Source organism: Protopterus annectens, chromosome 16.part0 (assembly GCF_019279795.1).
Source record: "Protopterus annectens isolate FY-2018-M chromosome 16.part0, PAN1.0, whole genome shotgun sequence".
In the NCBI taxonomy this organism is placed as follows: Eukaryota; Metazoa; Chordata; order Ceratodontiformes; family Protopteridae; genus Protopterus; species Protopterus annectens.
This window is the reverse complement of record NC_056750.1, coordinates 198,106,476-198,122,952: the sequence shown is the minus strand read 5'-3', so window position 1 is coordinate 198,122,952 and position 16,477 is coordinate 198,106,476. Positions and strand designations below refer to the sequence as shown.

Genomic DNA, 16,477 nt, shown 5'->3' with positions numbered 1-16,477 from the left:
TTCCTTAAAATCCTCTACTAGGAGGATTTATACTAGCAAATGGAAACGTTTTTCTTATTGGGCAAAAGTCAAGAATATTGATCCCTTCACTGCTCCAGTACAACAGTTTTGGATTTCTTAGCGGAAATTTTTCACGCGGGCTCCTCTTCTTCCACGGTCAAAGTTCAGTTGGCCGCTATCTCGAACTTTCATGTCGGGTTCGCAGATCACAACATTATGTCCCACAGGCTTTGTAGAGCCTTCTTGAAAGGAATTTTTCTCCTGAAACCTCCAATCAGGAGTCCTCCTCCTCAATGGGACCTAAATTTAGTGCTGACATCCTTGATTCTTCCTCCCTTCGAGCCAGCTGTTTCATGTTCCCTGAAATTTTTTTCATGGAAAACTTTATTCCTGGTTGCTATTACATTGGCTAGGAGGGTGTCTGAACTTCATGCTCTATCTGTTCACCCCCCCTATTTAGTCTTCCACAAAGACAGAGTATCATTGAGAACTAATCCGACCTTTTTGCCTAAGGTCGCCTCAAAGACTAATTTGAATCAGGCTATTAATCTTCCTGTATTTTTCCCAAACTATTCAAACAGATCGGAACAAAAATTACATTATCTTGATGTCCACCGCCAACTCAGATATTATTTGGACAGAACAAAACAACTCAGGAAATCCGATCAACTCTTTGTTTCTTATGCTGATAACAAGAAAGGCCTTCCTGTCTCAAAAGTGACCTTGTCTAGATGGCTTTCTTCTATCATCTCTGAAATTTATCAGCTCAGGGGAAAACAGCTGTGCTCAAAACCTAAAGCACATTCAACCAGAAGCTTAGCCACTTCCACAGCTTTTCAAGCTAGACTTCCATTAGACACTATTTGTGCAGCAGCCACTTGGGCCACTCCTCATACATTTGTTTCCCATTACAAATTGGATTTGGCCTCCAGGGACAGAGCCAGTTTTGGCTCTACAGTTCTCAAGAGTCTGTTCCATTGAGCCACCCAGGATAGAAGTGCTAGGACGGTCCCATCAAGCAAGAATGAAGGCGAGATTGACAACTTAACATTGAGAAGTTATGTACCTACCATAACGTTCCATGTTAGTTGTCTTCTCGCCTTCTTTCTTGCGACCCTCCCTCCTTCCCCCAGGCCTGGACAGACCTTTCTCTCTACAAGGAAGTATGCTTCTGAAGACCATACAGTGCTGGTCCTTCTACCATCCTTCAGGTTTTTTTCTCTCCTTCTTTCTTCCTTTTGGAAGTTATTATGCTAGGTGCTATTGCCTTTTGTCATCAAACGAGATCTGGGTACTTACCGCCTTGCATCATGGGATATGGGGCTGCCTCGAGCTGGTAGAAGTGACTCTCGAGCTTAGCAAGTGCCGAGTCGGAGCCGAGGATCGGCTCCGAACCCATCAAGCAAGAAAGAAGGCGAGAGAAGACAACTAACATGGAACGTTATGGTAGGTACATAACTTCTCATTATTGATGAGTGACTTGAGCGCATATGCGATTTGTTGGATCCTAACACCTGATAGGCAGCTAACTGTGACCTTCTCCTTGTCCAGTCTGGTGAGGGGGACATCTGTGTGTCTCAATATGTCGTTGCCTATGACCAAGACATTTGATGTGTTTTGCCTTGGGGGTTTATTTGTTGAGACACGTGTGTGTGTGTGTGTGTGTGTGTGTGTGTGTGTGTGTGTGTGTGTGTGTGTGTGTGTGTGTGTGTGTGTGTGTGTGTGTTGATATGTGTAGTGGTTCTTTTTGCTTAGCAGTGAGTGTGGGTGGTGTGTGTTTGGGAGGTCTGTGTTCTTTTGGTAGGCTTGTAGTGAGTGCTTCCACATATGTGGGTTTATGTGTTGTGACCCTATGTTGTGTGAGAGGTGAAGCTTTCATGAGAGGTGAAGTGTGTGTGCTGACAACCTGTTTGATGTCTAGTTTGTTTTTACATGAGATAGTTGACTCCAATTCCACAGTGTATTTGCATCTCTCACATAGGGTGTTTGCTTTAGGAGCAAATGGTTGTCAGTATACATATGGCAATTACTACATTGCCTCAAGATGCTCATGTCAATCAAGCTGGCAGGAGAAGTGATGGGAAACTGCCCATCCGTTGTGGCAATATTTTTGTGAATGTGGTATTATGGAAGGAAGTGGGCTAGCTGGACTAAATCTCAAACAGCAAAAATGAAGCAGTAATTCAATTAAGTACAGTAAACAAAGTGCAGTGCTGACATAAATTATACTTATTTTATCAGTGGATGCCTTGGATTTCAGTGCAGATACATTCCCGACCTCTGGCTAAAGTATCCAAACAATGAGCAGCTCTGGTAAACTGAGTGCAAACCCACGCAAACACAAAGCTTATATACCAGCAAATTTAAACAAGTTTAACACAACTACAAATGGGAAAGTGCCAGACTGAGCCTTTCTCCAGCAATCTCCAACTCAGATGGGTCCTGATCTACACATTTCTACCACAAGGGTACAGGAAGGCCCTCTTAATGTAAGATAGCTGGTTTAAGGGCACAGTGATATCAAACAGTATAGATTCAGCAGGTCTGAATCTAGCCTATGCTATATAAGACAGTGAAACACAATTTTTAGAAGGGAAGGAGTAAGGCAGAGTCACTTAAAGGTCAAAGTGAGAGTGTTTAGTAGTATACTATTAGATGACCTGCAGTGGTACCACCCTCTGCACAAACTGGCAGCTCTTCAAGCAGCTGTGAACAGTGGGAGACTATGAAGAGCATTTCTTATAGAGAATTTTAAACTGGAGAAGTTTGCTTATATGCAAGCACAGGAAACCGCATTTAGAAGCAATCCAAATCTTGCTGTTACAAGTGTCCATGCCAGGCACAAGGAAGCTCTGAATAAATGAGCACAGTTTTATAAAAATGTAGTTCTTTTATACCAGCAGGATGAAAGACTTTTCTAAAGTTAAATCCTCAGGCCTATCAGATAAAAACACAATAAGCTATCGACCAGTTTTTCCTACCTTTGATGTGTTGAATTTAGCTCTCTGCTTCCACCAGAGTGCAAAAGAACTCTCTCAATGTAAAACAAACTGGCTTTGAGCTCAAGTGCAGTAACAGAAGTAAGAATTCCTGCAATATCAGGAATTCTTGGAAATAAGTTCACTAACATTAAGAAATGTTCACAGCACACAAAAATAAGATAGTTGAGAAGAAGCTAGAGATGAGGAGAGAGTCCAACTGGGCATTTCTAGACTTGGAGAAAGCATATGACAAGGTCCCAAGAAAGCTGATTTGAACAGTAGTACAGTGGTTTGAAGTCCCAGAAAAATTGATAGAATTAGTGCAGGCTATGTAAAAAGACCCAATGTCTCTAATAAGAACAGTGTTCAGCCTCAAAAAGGGGTTCCCAGTGGGAGTGAGTGTGCACCACGGTTCAGCTCTGAGCCCACTGCTGTTCATACTGGTGATAGGGTACATTTGCAAACAGGTCAGAAGGGACAGATCATGAAGAAGGTAAGAGAAAGTGAAGACATCTAGCAAAGAGACAAATGGATTGTGTTAGAGAAGATCTGTGACAGTCAGGCATGAGAGTGTGGCATTGAATCAAGAGAAACGGCAACTGTTAACACAACATCCTGACCTCATGTAGAAAATGGGAAAAAAGGGGGTTGGTGAGTGTGTGTGTGTGTGTGTGTGTGTGTTTGTGTGTGTGTGTGCGTGTAATATTAATTAACTATGTACGTGTATACTTGTGTGGGCGTGTTTAATTAAAGCCAAGAATCCAGTTGCACAAGTTTGTAAATGGCATAAAAACTGAAAAATCTTGACCAAAACTGAGCAAAAAACAAAATCCTTGGACCTGACATTCCTGAATCAGACATAAACCACACAAATTCAACATAAAACTGATCACAAAAAAGATAATATTAGTCTTATTTTGCAATCAAGTGAATATAAACATAAAATAAAATGAAGCACCTGACATGACCATCAAGCATACTTTGTCTAAGTAGTGGCATTGTCAGGGGAAGAAGTTTTCAGAAAGTAAAGTGCAGGGTTGTAGTTAGAAGTAAGGATAGCGTCAGGGTTAAGATACATGAGTATGGATGGCTAAGTAATGTCTACCTTCCCATGTAGTGGTAACAACGGAGCTGTTTGCAGCATTATTGTTATACTTGACCTTGTCTATTTTATGAGAGTGTCATTTTTTGACTTGCACTTTCTTATCTGTGCATTGTTCCATCTATATGGAGTTGCATTATTGTAGTAATAATCATCGCCTGACCATGGATGAAACAGGATTTAGCTATGAATGCAGTATGTGATAAATGTCAGACGGTGAAGGCAAATCCAAATCCTAATTCAGTAGTTATAAAATGGATACCTGCTTTAGGGCTGCTGAAGTCTATTCTGGGAAACTTCACAAAGCAGAGAACCAATGCTAAACAAGACAACAGTCCATTTCAGGATGTGCAGTCTCACCTCCCCATGCAGACATGCTACAACTACAAAGGAAACCAAAGATCCTAGTGAATTTCCATGTAAAACATCAAGTACTTATTTTGCATTTTCACTTGCTTGTTAACTGGATAAGTGCAATATTCTGAAGAACATTATGTTCAGTAAGAATAATGATACAAATCAGAAAAGAGCCGACAAAACAAAACGTACTTCATTTAAATATTTAATACTACATAAGAAAACTCTTATAGAAGAGAAGCATGCATGTATGTTCAGGTTGACTACTACCACCTATATTTGTCTATATAGTCCCTGCCTCTGTGGGATGAGATCTTGAAGTAGCACCTTTATATATATTGGATTATAAAGACCAGATTCGGACTACCCTTTTCTTTCTTAACCTGTCCAATGCTCAGGTACATTCTTGTCTCAAATGAAACTTCTGTCCAAAGGCAAGTCAGCTGTCACTATTCTGCTCCATTTTTTTTCTCTCTCTCTCCACTGATGGACCCATGGACACCTAGGTGACAACTGAATTGTAGTTACTAATGGCATGTGTAGATGCTGTGCACCAATACTAAATGGATGATTCCTGAGGAACAAACGGGCTCTTATCTGGTAATCTCTTGTAAGGACTTATTGTCCCACCCATTCATTCACTTTTACAACCTCTGCTTAACTAAGGAGATTATGCCTCATATACAAAAAACAGCTATATTCACTTATATTCCAAAATAACCCAAACCATCTACTGCTTTACAATGTAGTCTTATCTCAGTACTTTCCAGTTCAGGTAAAACACTGGAAAAAGTTATCTACAACCATATCCCTGCTTATTTACATCAATACCATTTTCTATCCAAGAAGCAACATGGATTCCGGTCTGGATACAGCACCATAACAGCTATTCCTTCACAGATTATATCCTGTCCAACATGGACAACGGCAATCTGACAGGAGCTTTCCTCACTGACCTCACAAAAGCCTTTAATCTAATTCACCATAACTCACTATTTCACAAACTAAATGAAAGAGGCTTTAGTGATAATGCAAAAACTTGATTTATAGATTTCCTCACCAGTAGATCCTTCAAAGTGAAAGTGGGCACCACCACTTCTGAAATAGCTCCTATTACAAAAGGATTTCCCCAAGATTCCACTTTAGCCCCTCCACTATTTTCCATATTTATCAACAAACTCCCACCTGATCACCCACAGTTACCCATAATTCTTTACACAAATGACATGGTCATCTACAGGTCAAACAAATCATATACTGTTCTACAAACTCAGTTCCAAGATGACACCTAAACCTTCAGTCAGTAGCTAATAGGGAAGAAACTTATACCCAATCCCTTAGAAACAAAAGCAATGTTATTTGGAACCAACCAAAAATAGCCAAAGCACCTGGTTTTCTTAATATTAAAGATGTTAACAATATCACCATAGAAACTATCACATCCTTCAAATGCCATGCCACTTGGCTAGACCAGTATCTTACCTTTGATTTATCCATTAAAAATACATGCAAAAAGATCAACAAATCACTGTTCTAGGCAAACAAGCTATCACCTTTTCTGTCCAACCAGCCAAATCAGCCATAGACAAAGGAATACTCTTATCACAGCTCGAATAAGGACTACCCGTAATAACTGCTGCCTCAAATGAAAATGCCACCTTACAAACCATCTCCAATAAAATCTGCCAGTTTTTGCTGACTCCCCTATTAATGAACACCGCTGCCTAACTCTCAACAAAGCTAAATGGCTCCATGTGCCCTCCTAATAGGATCACTAATTTACAAAGCCATCTCGCTCAAAAACTTTTCAACAAAACCTTTGCATATAATCTTAGGAGCTATCTCAATATCAACCCACCCTAATAACTCCAAAAAGTAAAAATCATTGCACTGACCATGCATTCTTCGTCCCAGCACCTAAACTGTAGGACTCCATTCCTCTGCCAGTCAGAGATGTCCAGAAGTACTCAGACTTCTAACAACAAATCAAGGAACAGCTCTTCACCCAAACAAAGTGCTGCTGCACTCAGAGGTCACTATCATTCCCTTTTCTCTCATATCGCTTTATCATTATTTCATCCTTCCTTATCCAATCTTGCCATCGCCTCTTCCTTCCCCGTGCCTCTCTCTCTCTCCATTTCGCTGTCTTCTCCCCGTGGTATCTTCTCCTCCAACTATTCTCACTTGCCTCTTCTAATGTCTTCATACTTCTCTTTATAATGATATGCTGCTATTCCTGTATCACTATCCATCTCAGCCATTATGGCTACATCTTTTCCAAAAAGCTCTGCTAAGTATAATTCCATTTTTCCATCCATGTTTTGACACTGCAAACTGTTTCTTGAACTAAATGTGGTAGCATAGTCTTACATCTGTAAATATGTATATGTTTTTAGCATATTCTTATATTTGTAAATATGTTTTGTTCATTTCTTATGCGATCCTATTCACCCAGGCTGTGCATGTAAATGGTCCACTGAGATCAGTGCACAACCATAGTAAATAAATTAAAAAAAATCAAATCCAAGTTGCTAGTGGCATGCACAGATGTCATGCTGTAGTGCTAAAGGACTGGGTCCTGATGACCCCACATCCATGTTGCTACTGGCATGTGGAGATTCTATCCCCTTGCATCAAAAGGCTGGCTCCTGATGGGACCTCAAGCACTTAACTGGTAAATGAATCCAAGGTCATGGCGCCATGCACATATGCCATCCCCTAACACCAAAAAGCTGTCTCCTATTTCTCCTTTTGCACATATATGACTGTGGTTATGAGACATTCCATTATGTGAAGCAATTGAATTTGGCTTGCAATTGTATAGGTGTGTGTGTGTGTGTGTGTGTGTGTGTGTGTGTGTGTGTGTGTGTGTGTGTGTGTGTGTGTGTGTGACTGTATTTATCTATATCCATATATATATATATATATATATATATATATATATATATATATATAAAACAGACATACTTATGTATATTTAGATTATATTTATATTTTATTTACAGCTGTTTAATTCTCTGCTAATTGCATACATGTTTTTTTTTCTTTTTCATTTCTAATGGCATTTCCCATTAGCTTTATTAAAGTTTGCCAATGTTACCCTTTTCTCCTCTGAGGTGTTACTTATAGCATGCCCATAGATCACTGTTCATCAGCTGCCTAGGTAGCTAAACATTATCAGAATCAACACTATACATTTTTGCCTTCTTAGTTTAGGTATCTTAAAACTCTTTACAACTGAATTTTCTGGACACATTTTAATTAATTTTAATATTTCCTATAATCTCTGAATGAAATATCTCTTTCATTTTCTTATCAAGCTGTACCTGAAATTGTCATTTTGCATATTCTGAAACATCATGAAACACAACAGTTTTGCAGAATTCTGGAACCCTCTGTAGAACTACACAATAATCCATCAGTTTCAAATCATGAGTTACGTGGAGAGGGGTTTGGGTTCAATGTTTGGCAGGGATGTAAGAATTCTTTAATGATTTTCTTATGGTTGTGTTTACTATTGCTCTGAATGCTATTATAGTATAGTATACTAAATAAAGCATAGAAATTCAAACTCTTTTCCTCTGATTCATTACATTTATTACCTTCAAACATAAATAAAGTCTTTCCTTTATGAACAATGACAGACATCTTTGTCATTTCTATCCCTCTAACTGTACCTTACTGATGGTTACTGAAATGTTCTACAGATGTTTGTTCACCATCCCCTTATCAATATTAATTATATGCATTGTGACTTTGTGTATCAGTACTTACACATGTCATTCATAGTATCTGCTGGTTATGGTCTCATATCTTTCTGCCATCCCTGTAAATGTGCCATTTTGGTGCTGACTAATAAAATTTCTAGGTTTTAGATTGAAAATGTTGCAGCGTAAGTGTATTCCTGTTACATATTGCTAGCCCCCCCCCCCCTAGTCAGGATCGCTGTAATTACCCAATCTATTCCTGTTTCCTAGTGGTGCTTCATATATCCACCAACAATACCTGTGCTAAATGAAATTCATTTTCCTGGTGCCAACCAACTTTTATTTCTTTTAACACATAAGCAAAGAATGCAGTCTTGCAATGTATTTAAATGTTTCAGCACTCGTAAAATGTGACCCTCCATGATTCATTCTATTACCCCAGCTTCCTTCTTGATAGTCACGATTCCAAAAACTGTATGTGTTGTCAATTGTCTGAGTTTTCAGGATGTAGAAACTTCACTGTACTGAAAATGGTGGCATCTGTGGGACCAAGTGGGTCCAACTGCCATGCTGATATGTATTACATCTTAGACTCAAGTCATCAAGAACAATGACAAAGGAGCTCTGAAAATGCAACACAAAGGTAATGTCAACTTCTGCAAATATTTTCTTATATCCTGATTGTGTCATTCAAAGAGTACTTAACTCATAAGGTCTGGTCAACCTTTTTTCTGTGTGGTTATAATCTACGATCATAGGATCATAGGAGATTAATAAGCTATTGACGCAGAGGTAATTTTAAGCCTGGCCATTTCAACCCAATGTAATACCGTAGAAGTAGTACTGGTCAATACCCAAGATTGCATTTAGTGATGACTGCCTATGTCCAGAAGAGTTGTGGGTGCTATTCCTGGTAAGAATGATTGCTGTGTTACTTTATATTTATGTATTTATATTGTTAGTGTAAGAGTCTTGAATTACAATGGTATATTCTGAACCAGGTTATCACAGCACACATTTATTTGCAGTCAAATATCTTCCATTTTCAGCACACTATATCATTCTGTTTAGAGGCCAACATTTTTTAAATCACACTGTAATAGACTGATATGGTGGTCTGTTTCTAGGCTTTACTTTGCCATATTTCTGTAACAAGTGATAACTGTTATTTTTAACTGTTATGCTGCTTATGTGCTCACTCAATGCTGACTGTGCAATTCTTTGAAAGTATCAGCTGTCAAAAGTAGTTTTCACATTTAGATATTGCATTTGGAAGTACCACTGTGTCTGGGAAAGACTGACTGGTGTGTGTTTTTGAATCCCTTATAATTTCACAGGCAGGAAGTTCGAGACTTGGGATTGACTGTTTTGGTGGATGCCCGTCACTGCACACTTCCAGCTTCATTCTTTGAAGTTCTTACAGCATTTCAGGTATACAAATGTTTAAAGTACCTTCAACTCCAAAAGCCAAGGCCCAAACTGTGGACAAACAGATGCCAGTAAATTATAGAATGTGTATATAATGCATTTTTGTGGTGACACAAGTGATTAAGTAATAGCAGAATGAATAGCTATGTTACATGAATAGCTATGTTACATGTCTGGTGTGACAAGAGTTTTAACTGTTTGAAGCTACAAAATTGTTTTCCCAGTTTACTGCATCCTCCTTGATCATGTATCACACAAGCATTATGCAGGGAAGTCCTGCCCTGTGTCCCTAGGAGATGTGTCAACAAAACCTATGATTACTTATTAATTTGTACATTTCTGTTAGCTAGCATCTTGCTTCTTCATAATTCTGAATGATAAAACCTTCTGATGGATCTCGGCAAAGCAATTGCACAAACATTAACACTCACAGATTTTAAGAAAAGGCTGTTAAAGTTACAAATTAAATAGACCGATACATTTCAATAACATCACTATACCATATCTTTTATTTTACGCTGCATATATATCTCCTTAGGAGTAAGGTGGGACATAGTTTTTAAAGATGTCCACAAGATAAAAAGATTTGAACCTACTGATATCTGTACGAAAAAAGGCTTGACCAAAGCGCATAACAAGCAAAATTAAAATAAATGAATTGAAAGGATGTCAGGATGAGTAAAACGTGTGAGGACAGCGAAGGAACTAGTCAGAGGAATGAAAGGATGACCTTGAGGAGTCGGTCACAAGGCAGGGTCATGCTGCAGAAGGGAAGAGTGGAGAATGACCCAAGAAAAATGTTATTCTGAACAGCACTAATATTACTGAAAAGGTGATTCATAATGGCCTGGAGATGTACGGTGAAGAAATAATATTCAATGAATTTCCAGGAAACTGGTGACAGGACACCAGAATTGTGTGCATTATGGCAAGAAATAGACCTGCAATGACTGGGACAGTACTAAGGAATACCACGCCCCAGAGAGCAGTTGAGGTTCAAGATGTATGTTTTAGGATTTAAAATGTTTTTCATTGTAGAGAGGGAGAAGAAATGTGTGTCTGCGACAGTACTCACATCCTTCAGGAGATACATGCAGGAAATATATTCAGTGATAGAGCAGTATATGGCAGCCATTTCATTACCTGGCAATTTCAGTTGCACAGCGATGATGTAGGACACCGTTCATCTTCACGATGAACAAAGGTATGAGTGTTTACACTTACTATGCTTATTTTTATACTAGTCCAGAGATAATTACAGTCATTTATAAGTGTTCAGATAATGATTTTGTATTGCTTTAGTAGAGAAGCGAGAGTTTTGTGGTTATAGCTTTTACATTGCATGTTTAACTTTTCAGCATAAACACATCATGAGTACAAGTTACACAAATGGACATGACCAGACACTCATCTCCTTTTCCTCCTCCTACTTGTATGCCTCATTACTTATCCTCCCTACCCTTCCACCTTTGTTATGCCCCCATCTTTTGCCCTATTCACAATCTTCAGATTTATGAATAGCCACATTAGCTTTTTTCTTCTCTTTGCCCATTTTGCCTTTTCCTCAGACCCTTGTCCATAGCCCTAAGTAATTTTTCAGTGACACATGTCCATAAATCATTTACTCTTCCAGTTTCTCCAAAACTCCAGAGCTCATCTTTGACCCTCTCTCCCACAAACACACAGTCCACTTCTTTGAAATTCAAAATCAATATTGTCTTTTATTTTTACATTTCACTTAGAGGTGCGCTAACTACTAGCTAATTGCACCTGCACATGAACACACATGACCCATTTGCTTTGGATAGAAACTTCTGTTACATTCACATATTAACAGGCTGAACCCTTCCTGGTCCAAGGCCCAGTTTATTCCTGCTCCTTTTCTACCCTGGAGCTCAGCATTTTGCAGTCTTCTCCTTGAAGATTCATAACTCCCAATAGTATTACAGTCTTTCTCTTGTCTCAGTCCTTTTTTCACCTTCCCACAATCCTTTACTTTCCTACTTTGATGTGTCTTGGGGCTGATACGATGATGCACTCACTCTCTGCTTGTCTTTTTCTTTCTTAATGCCATTCTCTTTCTTAACCATTAGGGAATGTACCAACAGATTGTGACCTCCCCTGTTCCCTTTTCTCAGTCATTGTGTAGTGTTCTTCACATATCACCATAGATCACAACCCGCCTCCCTTCTGTCTCTGTCTCATTTATAAACAACTTACACTGCAATGTCACACTGCTTTTGTAACTTTTTTATACTCCTGTGATGCCAGCAGTATATATTACCCACCCTGAGTCACTGCTTTGAACTTGCCCACATTTCTTCCCAGACTCCTCCCACTGCACAATAATGTTACAGACTGATGCTCTGAGCTACCCTTGTATATTTATTTGCTGTGTTCTTAGTACATTTTTACATTCTTTTTACTGCTTTGCTATACCTTTCTGCTTCAGTGACACTCCCCTACCCCTTAGAGTTTAATTAAAATGTAGGATCATTGAGAATGTTCTTCATCTCACATTGCTGCAGTCCTAACACTTGGGTAGTCCGCTGTCCCTCGGTCGGCCCGAATATCAGAGTATAAGGCTGACGTCGGTCAAGGCGCATTTGACTGACATCAGAACGTCAGGGTACAAATGCGCATGACCGACGTCATATCCTCAGTCTTTTTTGCCGCATGGTCCGATGCAGAAGCAGTGTTGCAAGTGCCGTTCGGCGTTCTGAAATTTTTCGAATTCGGAGTTTCAGACCGAAGTCAGAGTTGGTTAAGTACCCCGTTGGGGAATATTTTGTTTTTTTCTTGCCTCAGTGGTTTACCGGATGTCAGAAAAAGTGAATAACTGTATTTCTTGTGGGAAACAGATACCGCATAGGGATTACCATAATTTGTGTATACCTTGTTTGGGACCTGAGCACGACGTTGTTGGGTGTCGCTTTTGTGCTAGGTTCAATAAACGCACTATAAAGCGTAGGTTGGATTGTGCCAGGTTGGTCTTTGGGAAGCGGTGCAATTACAACATGCCGTCGGATGCTCCGACGCCGGCTTCCTCAAAGAAGCGCAAGGACAAGGCAGTTAAACCTAGGTTAGAGGAGTCGTCCGAACCGGACGCCGGTTCTTTAGAGGTGTCAGTGGAACTGGTGGTTCCGACGGAGGCCTCTCTGGAGTCCCAGGGAGAAACTGTGTTTTTACAGGATGTGGCCTCCCAGGAGGCAGGTCAGGCTGTAGGGGCTTCTCAGGTAACTGTACCCCCCTCCCTTCCTAAGGTGTCTAGGCCCTCTCTTTCTGCTTCCAAGGCTTCTCCTAGAGGCAGGTCTAGTTTTGCTTCTGTGGGTGTCACTCCTAGTTCTTCAGGTTCAGTGCCCAAGAAGCACATGCTTAAAATGGCAGAAGATTTAATTACTTTGATTAGAGGCTCTATGCCCCGTCCTGATAAGAGGCCTAGGATGGAACCTGTGTTGGGGGATTATGAGCAGGCTTGGATGTGTCTGAGTCTTTGGCTGAAGACTTGCAGGAGTATTCTCATTATTCTGACTCTGATGTGGATCATTCTAGGCCTTCTGCTTCTCCTCCTGAGGATTTTTCTTTTCAGAGACCCTTCACTCCATGAGAGAGCATTTTAAATGGGAAGGTCAGGATTTCTCTGATTCCAGGAAAAGGCTTAGGGAATTTTGTTTTACCCCAGCATAGGCCTTTAGCTATACCTCCTGTTCTGAATGTGGTGGAAGATGTGTTTGCAGAGGCTTCTCTTAATCCTGATTCTTTGCCTCCTGCTCCTGTTAAACCAGATAGGTATTACAGGGTGCCTGAAGCTCATAAGTATCTTTTTAAGAGTCCTAGGGCAGACCCAGAAACTGTTAGCCAGGGGCCTAAGGGTGTTAAGGCTTCTGTTGTCAAGAATCCAGTTCCGGCAGATAAAGAGGCCAGGGCCTTGGATAGGTGGGGAAAGAAAGTTTATACTTCTTCCACTCTAGCCATGAGAGCTTTGAATTGCCAATTTCACATGTTGAAATATCAAAATTATCTCCTTTCACAGTTGAAATCTAAGGTTGATGCTCTGGCGGAAGGTATTGATTGTAAAGAGTTACAAGATTTAGTGCATGTTTCTGAACAGGTGGGTAAGCATTCTTTGCAATGTGGTTTTGATGCTGTTCAGGCCTCGTCTAGGGTGGCTGCCACTGGGTCAGTTCTTCGCAGGCATGCCTGGCTGAGGGATCAAAATTTATCTGACCATGTTAAAACTAGGATTTTGGATGCCCCTTTGCAATCTGATGTCTTGTTTGGTTCTCCTGTTGAGGCAGTTTTAAAGAAAATGGAAGACAAGGCTAAGTCTATGCAGACTGTTAAAGATTTTTAGCAGGTTCAGCCTCCAAAGTTTAGTAGAAATTGGCCTACTAAAGGGTGGACGTATCCTTCTTATGATTCCCAGTCTAGGGGTAGATCTAGACGTGGCAGGGGCAGAGGTCAGGGCTCTTTCAGGCCTAGAACAGGGAGTTCTCCTGCACAGTCTTCGGTGAGGGCAGGGGTCAGTCCTTTCGTAAACAGACCCAATGACCTACCTTTTCAGCTGCCAGAACCTTCTCGCCTGGCAGCACCTTTGGGAGGAAGGTTGGCACTTTTCAAAGAAAATTGGAGTTTGATTACCCAAGACAGATGGGTACTGGATATCATACATCACGGTTACAGGTTTTATTTCCATACCTTGCCTCCTTTCAAAGGCATGCCAGACATTCCTCCTCAACAAAGAATAGAGGCTCACAAGCAAATTTCTCTGTTACTCCAAATAGGGGCCATACAGCCGGTTCCTATGCCAGAAAGGGGCCTAGGATTTTATTCTCGCCTGTTCCTTGTGCCAAAAAAGGGGGACACGTGGAGACCAATTTTGGATTTATCTATCCTCAACACTTATCTGGACATTCCCAAGTTCAAAATTTTGACGTTAAAACAGCTTTTACCTCTACTGGGCAAGGATCACTGGATGGTAACTTTGGATCTCAAGGAGGCTTACCTTCATGTTCCTATCAGGCTAAGTTGCAGGAAATATCTGCGTTTTCGGACTGGGACTTCTCACTATCAGTTCTCTGCATTGCCCTTTGGCTTATCTACTGCGCCCAGAGTATTTACGAAAGTTCTGGCTCCAGTGATAGCTTTCTTCAGGCTAAAAGGAATACAAATCTATCCTTATTTGGACGATTGCCTGATTCTGGCTCAAGGAAGGGACGAGCTTCTTCGTCATTTGGAATATGTGATAGCAGTGCTAAGATGCCTGGGGTATTCTGTGAACGAAATAAAGTCCAGTCTAGTACCCGCTCAAGACATGTGCTTTCTGGGTGTAAGACTGAATACAGCATCCCAGATGGCCTTTCTAACCCCGGACAAACAAAAGAATCTTTCCCTTTACTTCCATCATCTATCTCTTCAGTCCGGGCTGACTGCAAGGACAGTCCTTCAAGCCTTAGGGTTCATGGCATCTTGTATTCTGGTGCTTCCCAATGCCAAACTGCATATGAGGAAGTTGCAATGGTATCTCAAAATGTATGGACACAGCACTGCCAGCATCTGGACACTGTCATTCAAATAATACCTTGCATTCAAAAGGAATTTTTGTGGTGGGCTCAGGAATGTCACCTAAACAAGGGACTCTCTGTGACCCGGCCAGAGGCGAGTCAAATTTTAACGACAGATGCCTCAGACAAAGCTTGGGAGCTCATCTAAACGGAAAGTGGATACAAGACAAGTGGCCTGTCAGACTACAGCATCTACATATCAATTTGAAGGAGATGTTAGCAGTCCAGTTTGCATTAATAGCTTTCAAGGATTTACTTCTTCCAGGGCAGGTGTTGATTCTAACAGACAACACAACTGTCATGTGGTACATCAACAAGCAAGGGGGAACACATTCTTATCCTCTATGCAGGCAAGCAATGATTTTGTGGGAGACTGCTCTCAGTTTACAACTAAGTCTTCAGGCAAGGTTTCTGCCGAGCACAGAACTCCTTAGCAGATGTGTTAAGCAGACAAATCATGGATCCCCACGAGTGGAAACTGGATCTTCATGTATTTCAGAAATTGACAGTGTCCTGGGGAACTCCAGACATAGATCTGTTCGCTTCTCCACTAAACCACCAGCTGCCAAAGTTTTGCACAAAGGTTTCATCCCACAGCTTGGAAAGTGGATGCTCTTTCTTTCAGTTGGAAAAATCTTCATGTGTATGCCTTTCCACCTCTGCCTCTCCTCCCAAAGGTACTTCTAAAGGCCAGACAGGACAAGCCAAGGATGATTTTGATAGCTCCAGATTGGCCTCGACAGCACTGGTACCCATTACTGAGAAGTCTAGTACAGAAGCCTCCATGGCCTTTGCCTTTGATTCCACATCTGTTGTCCCAGGAGGACAGTCATTTGCTCAATGTCAAACTTCACTCTCTTCACCTAACAGCATGGCATATTCTGTTTTAAACCATAGAGGGTCTCAACTTCCACAACAAGTTTTGAACGTGATTTTGGAAGCTAGAAGGCCTAGTACAAGGAAAGTGTACGCAGATAAATGGAAGAGATTTTTATTTTGGAGTGCAGCTAAGGATTTGGATGTTTCTGAGCCTGATTTAAGTGTGGCTCTTCAATATCTTACTGAGTTATTGGACAAAGGTTTGTCCTTCTCTTCTATTAAGATTCATGCTGCAGCAATTTCAGCTCATTACGACTGTGACCCACCATTGTTTTCTCATCTTTTGTTCAAGCAATTTCTTAGAGGGGCAAAGAATATAAGACCCCCACGAAGGGCTCCTACTCCTGCTTGGGATCTCAATTTTGTGTTGGAGAAACTCACTCTACAACCTTTTGAGCCTGCAGCTACTGCTGAGTTGAAATATTTGTCATGGAAGACTGCTATTTTGTTGGCCATTAC

The 16,477-nt window shown here is 40.7% G+C and overlaps 1 protein-coding gene across 1 annotated transcript in view; it reads left to right on the top strand.

Moving 5' to 3' along the window:
• The window catches only part of LOC122790866 (rho guanine nucleotide exchange factor 40-like), a 1,619,416-nt gene that overhangs the window by 1,064,629 nt on the left and 538,310 nt on the right, over positions 1-16,477 (top strand). The window contains exon 6 of the mRNA XM_044058526.1: positions 9,485-9,578. Coding sequence (XP_043914461.1) covers positions 9,485-9,578 — 94 coding nt within the window. The remainder of the gene's footprint in view (positions 1-9,484; positions 9,579-16,477) is intronic.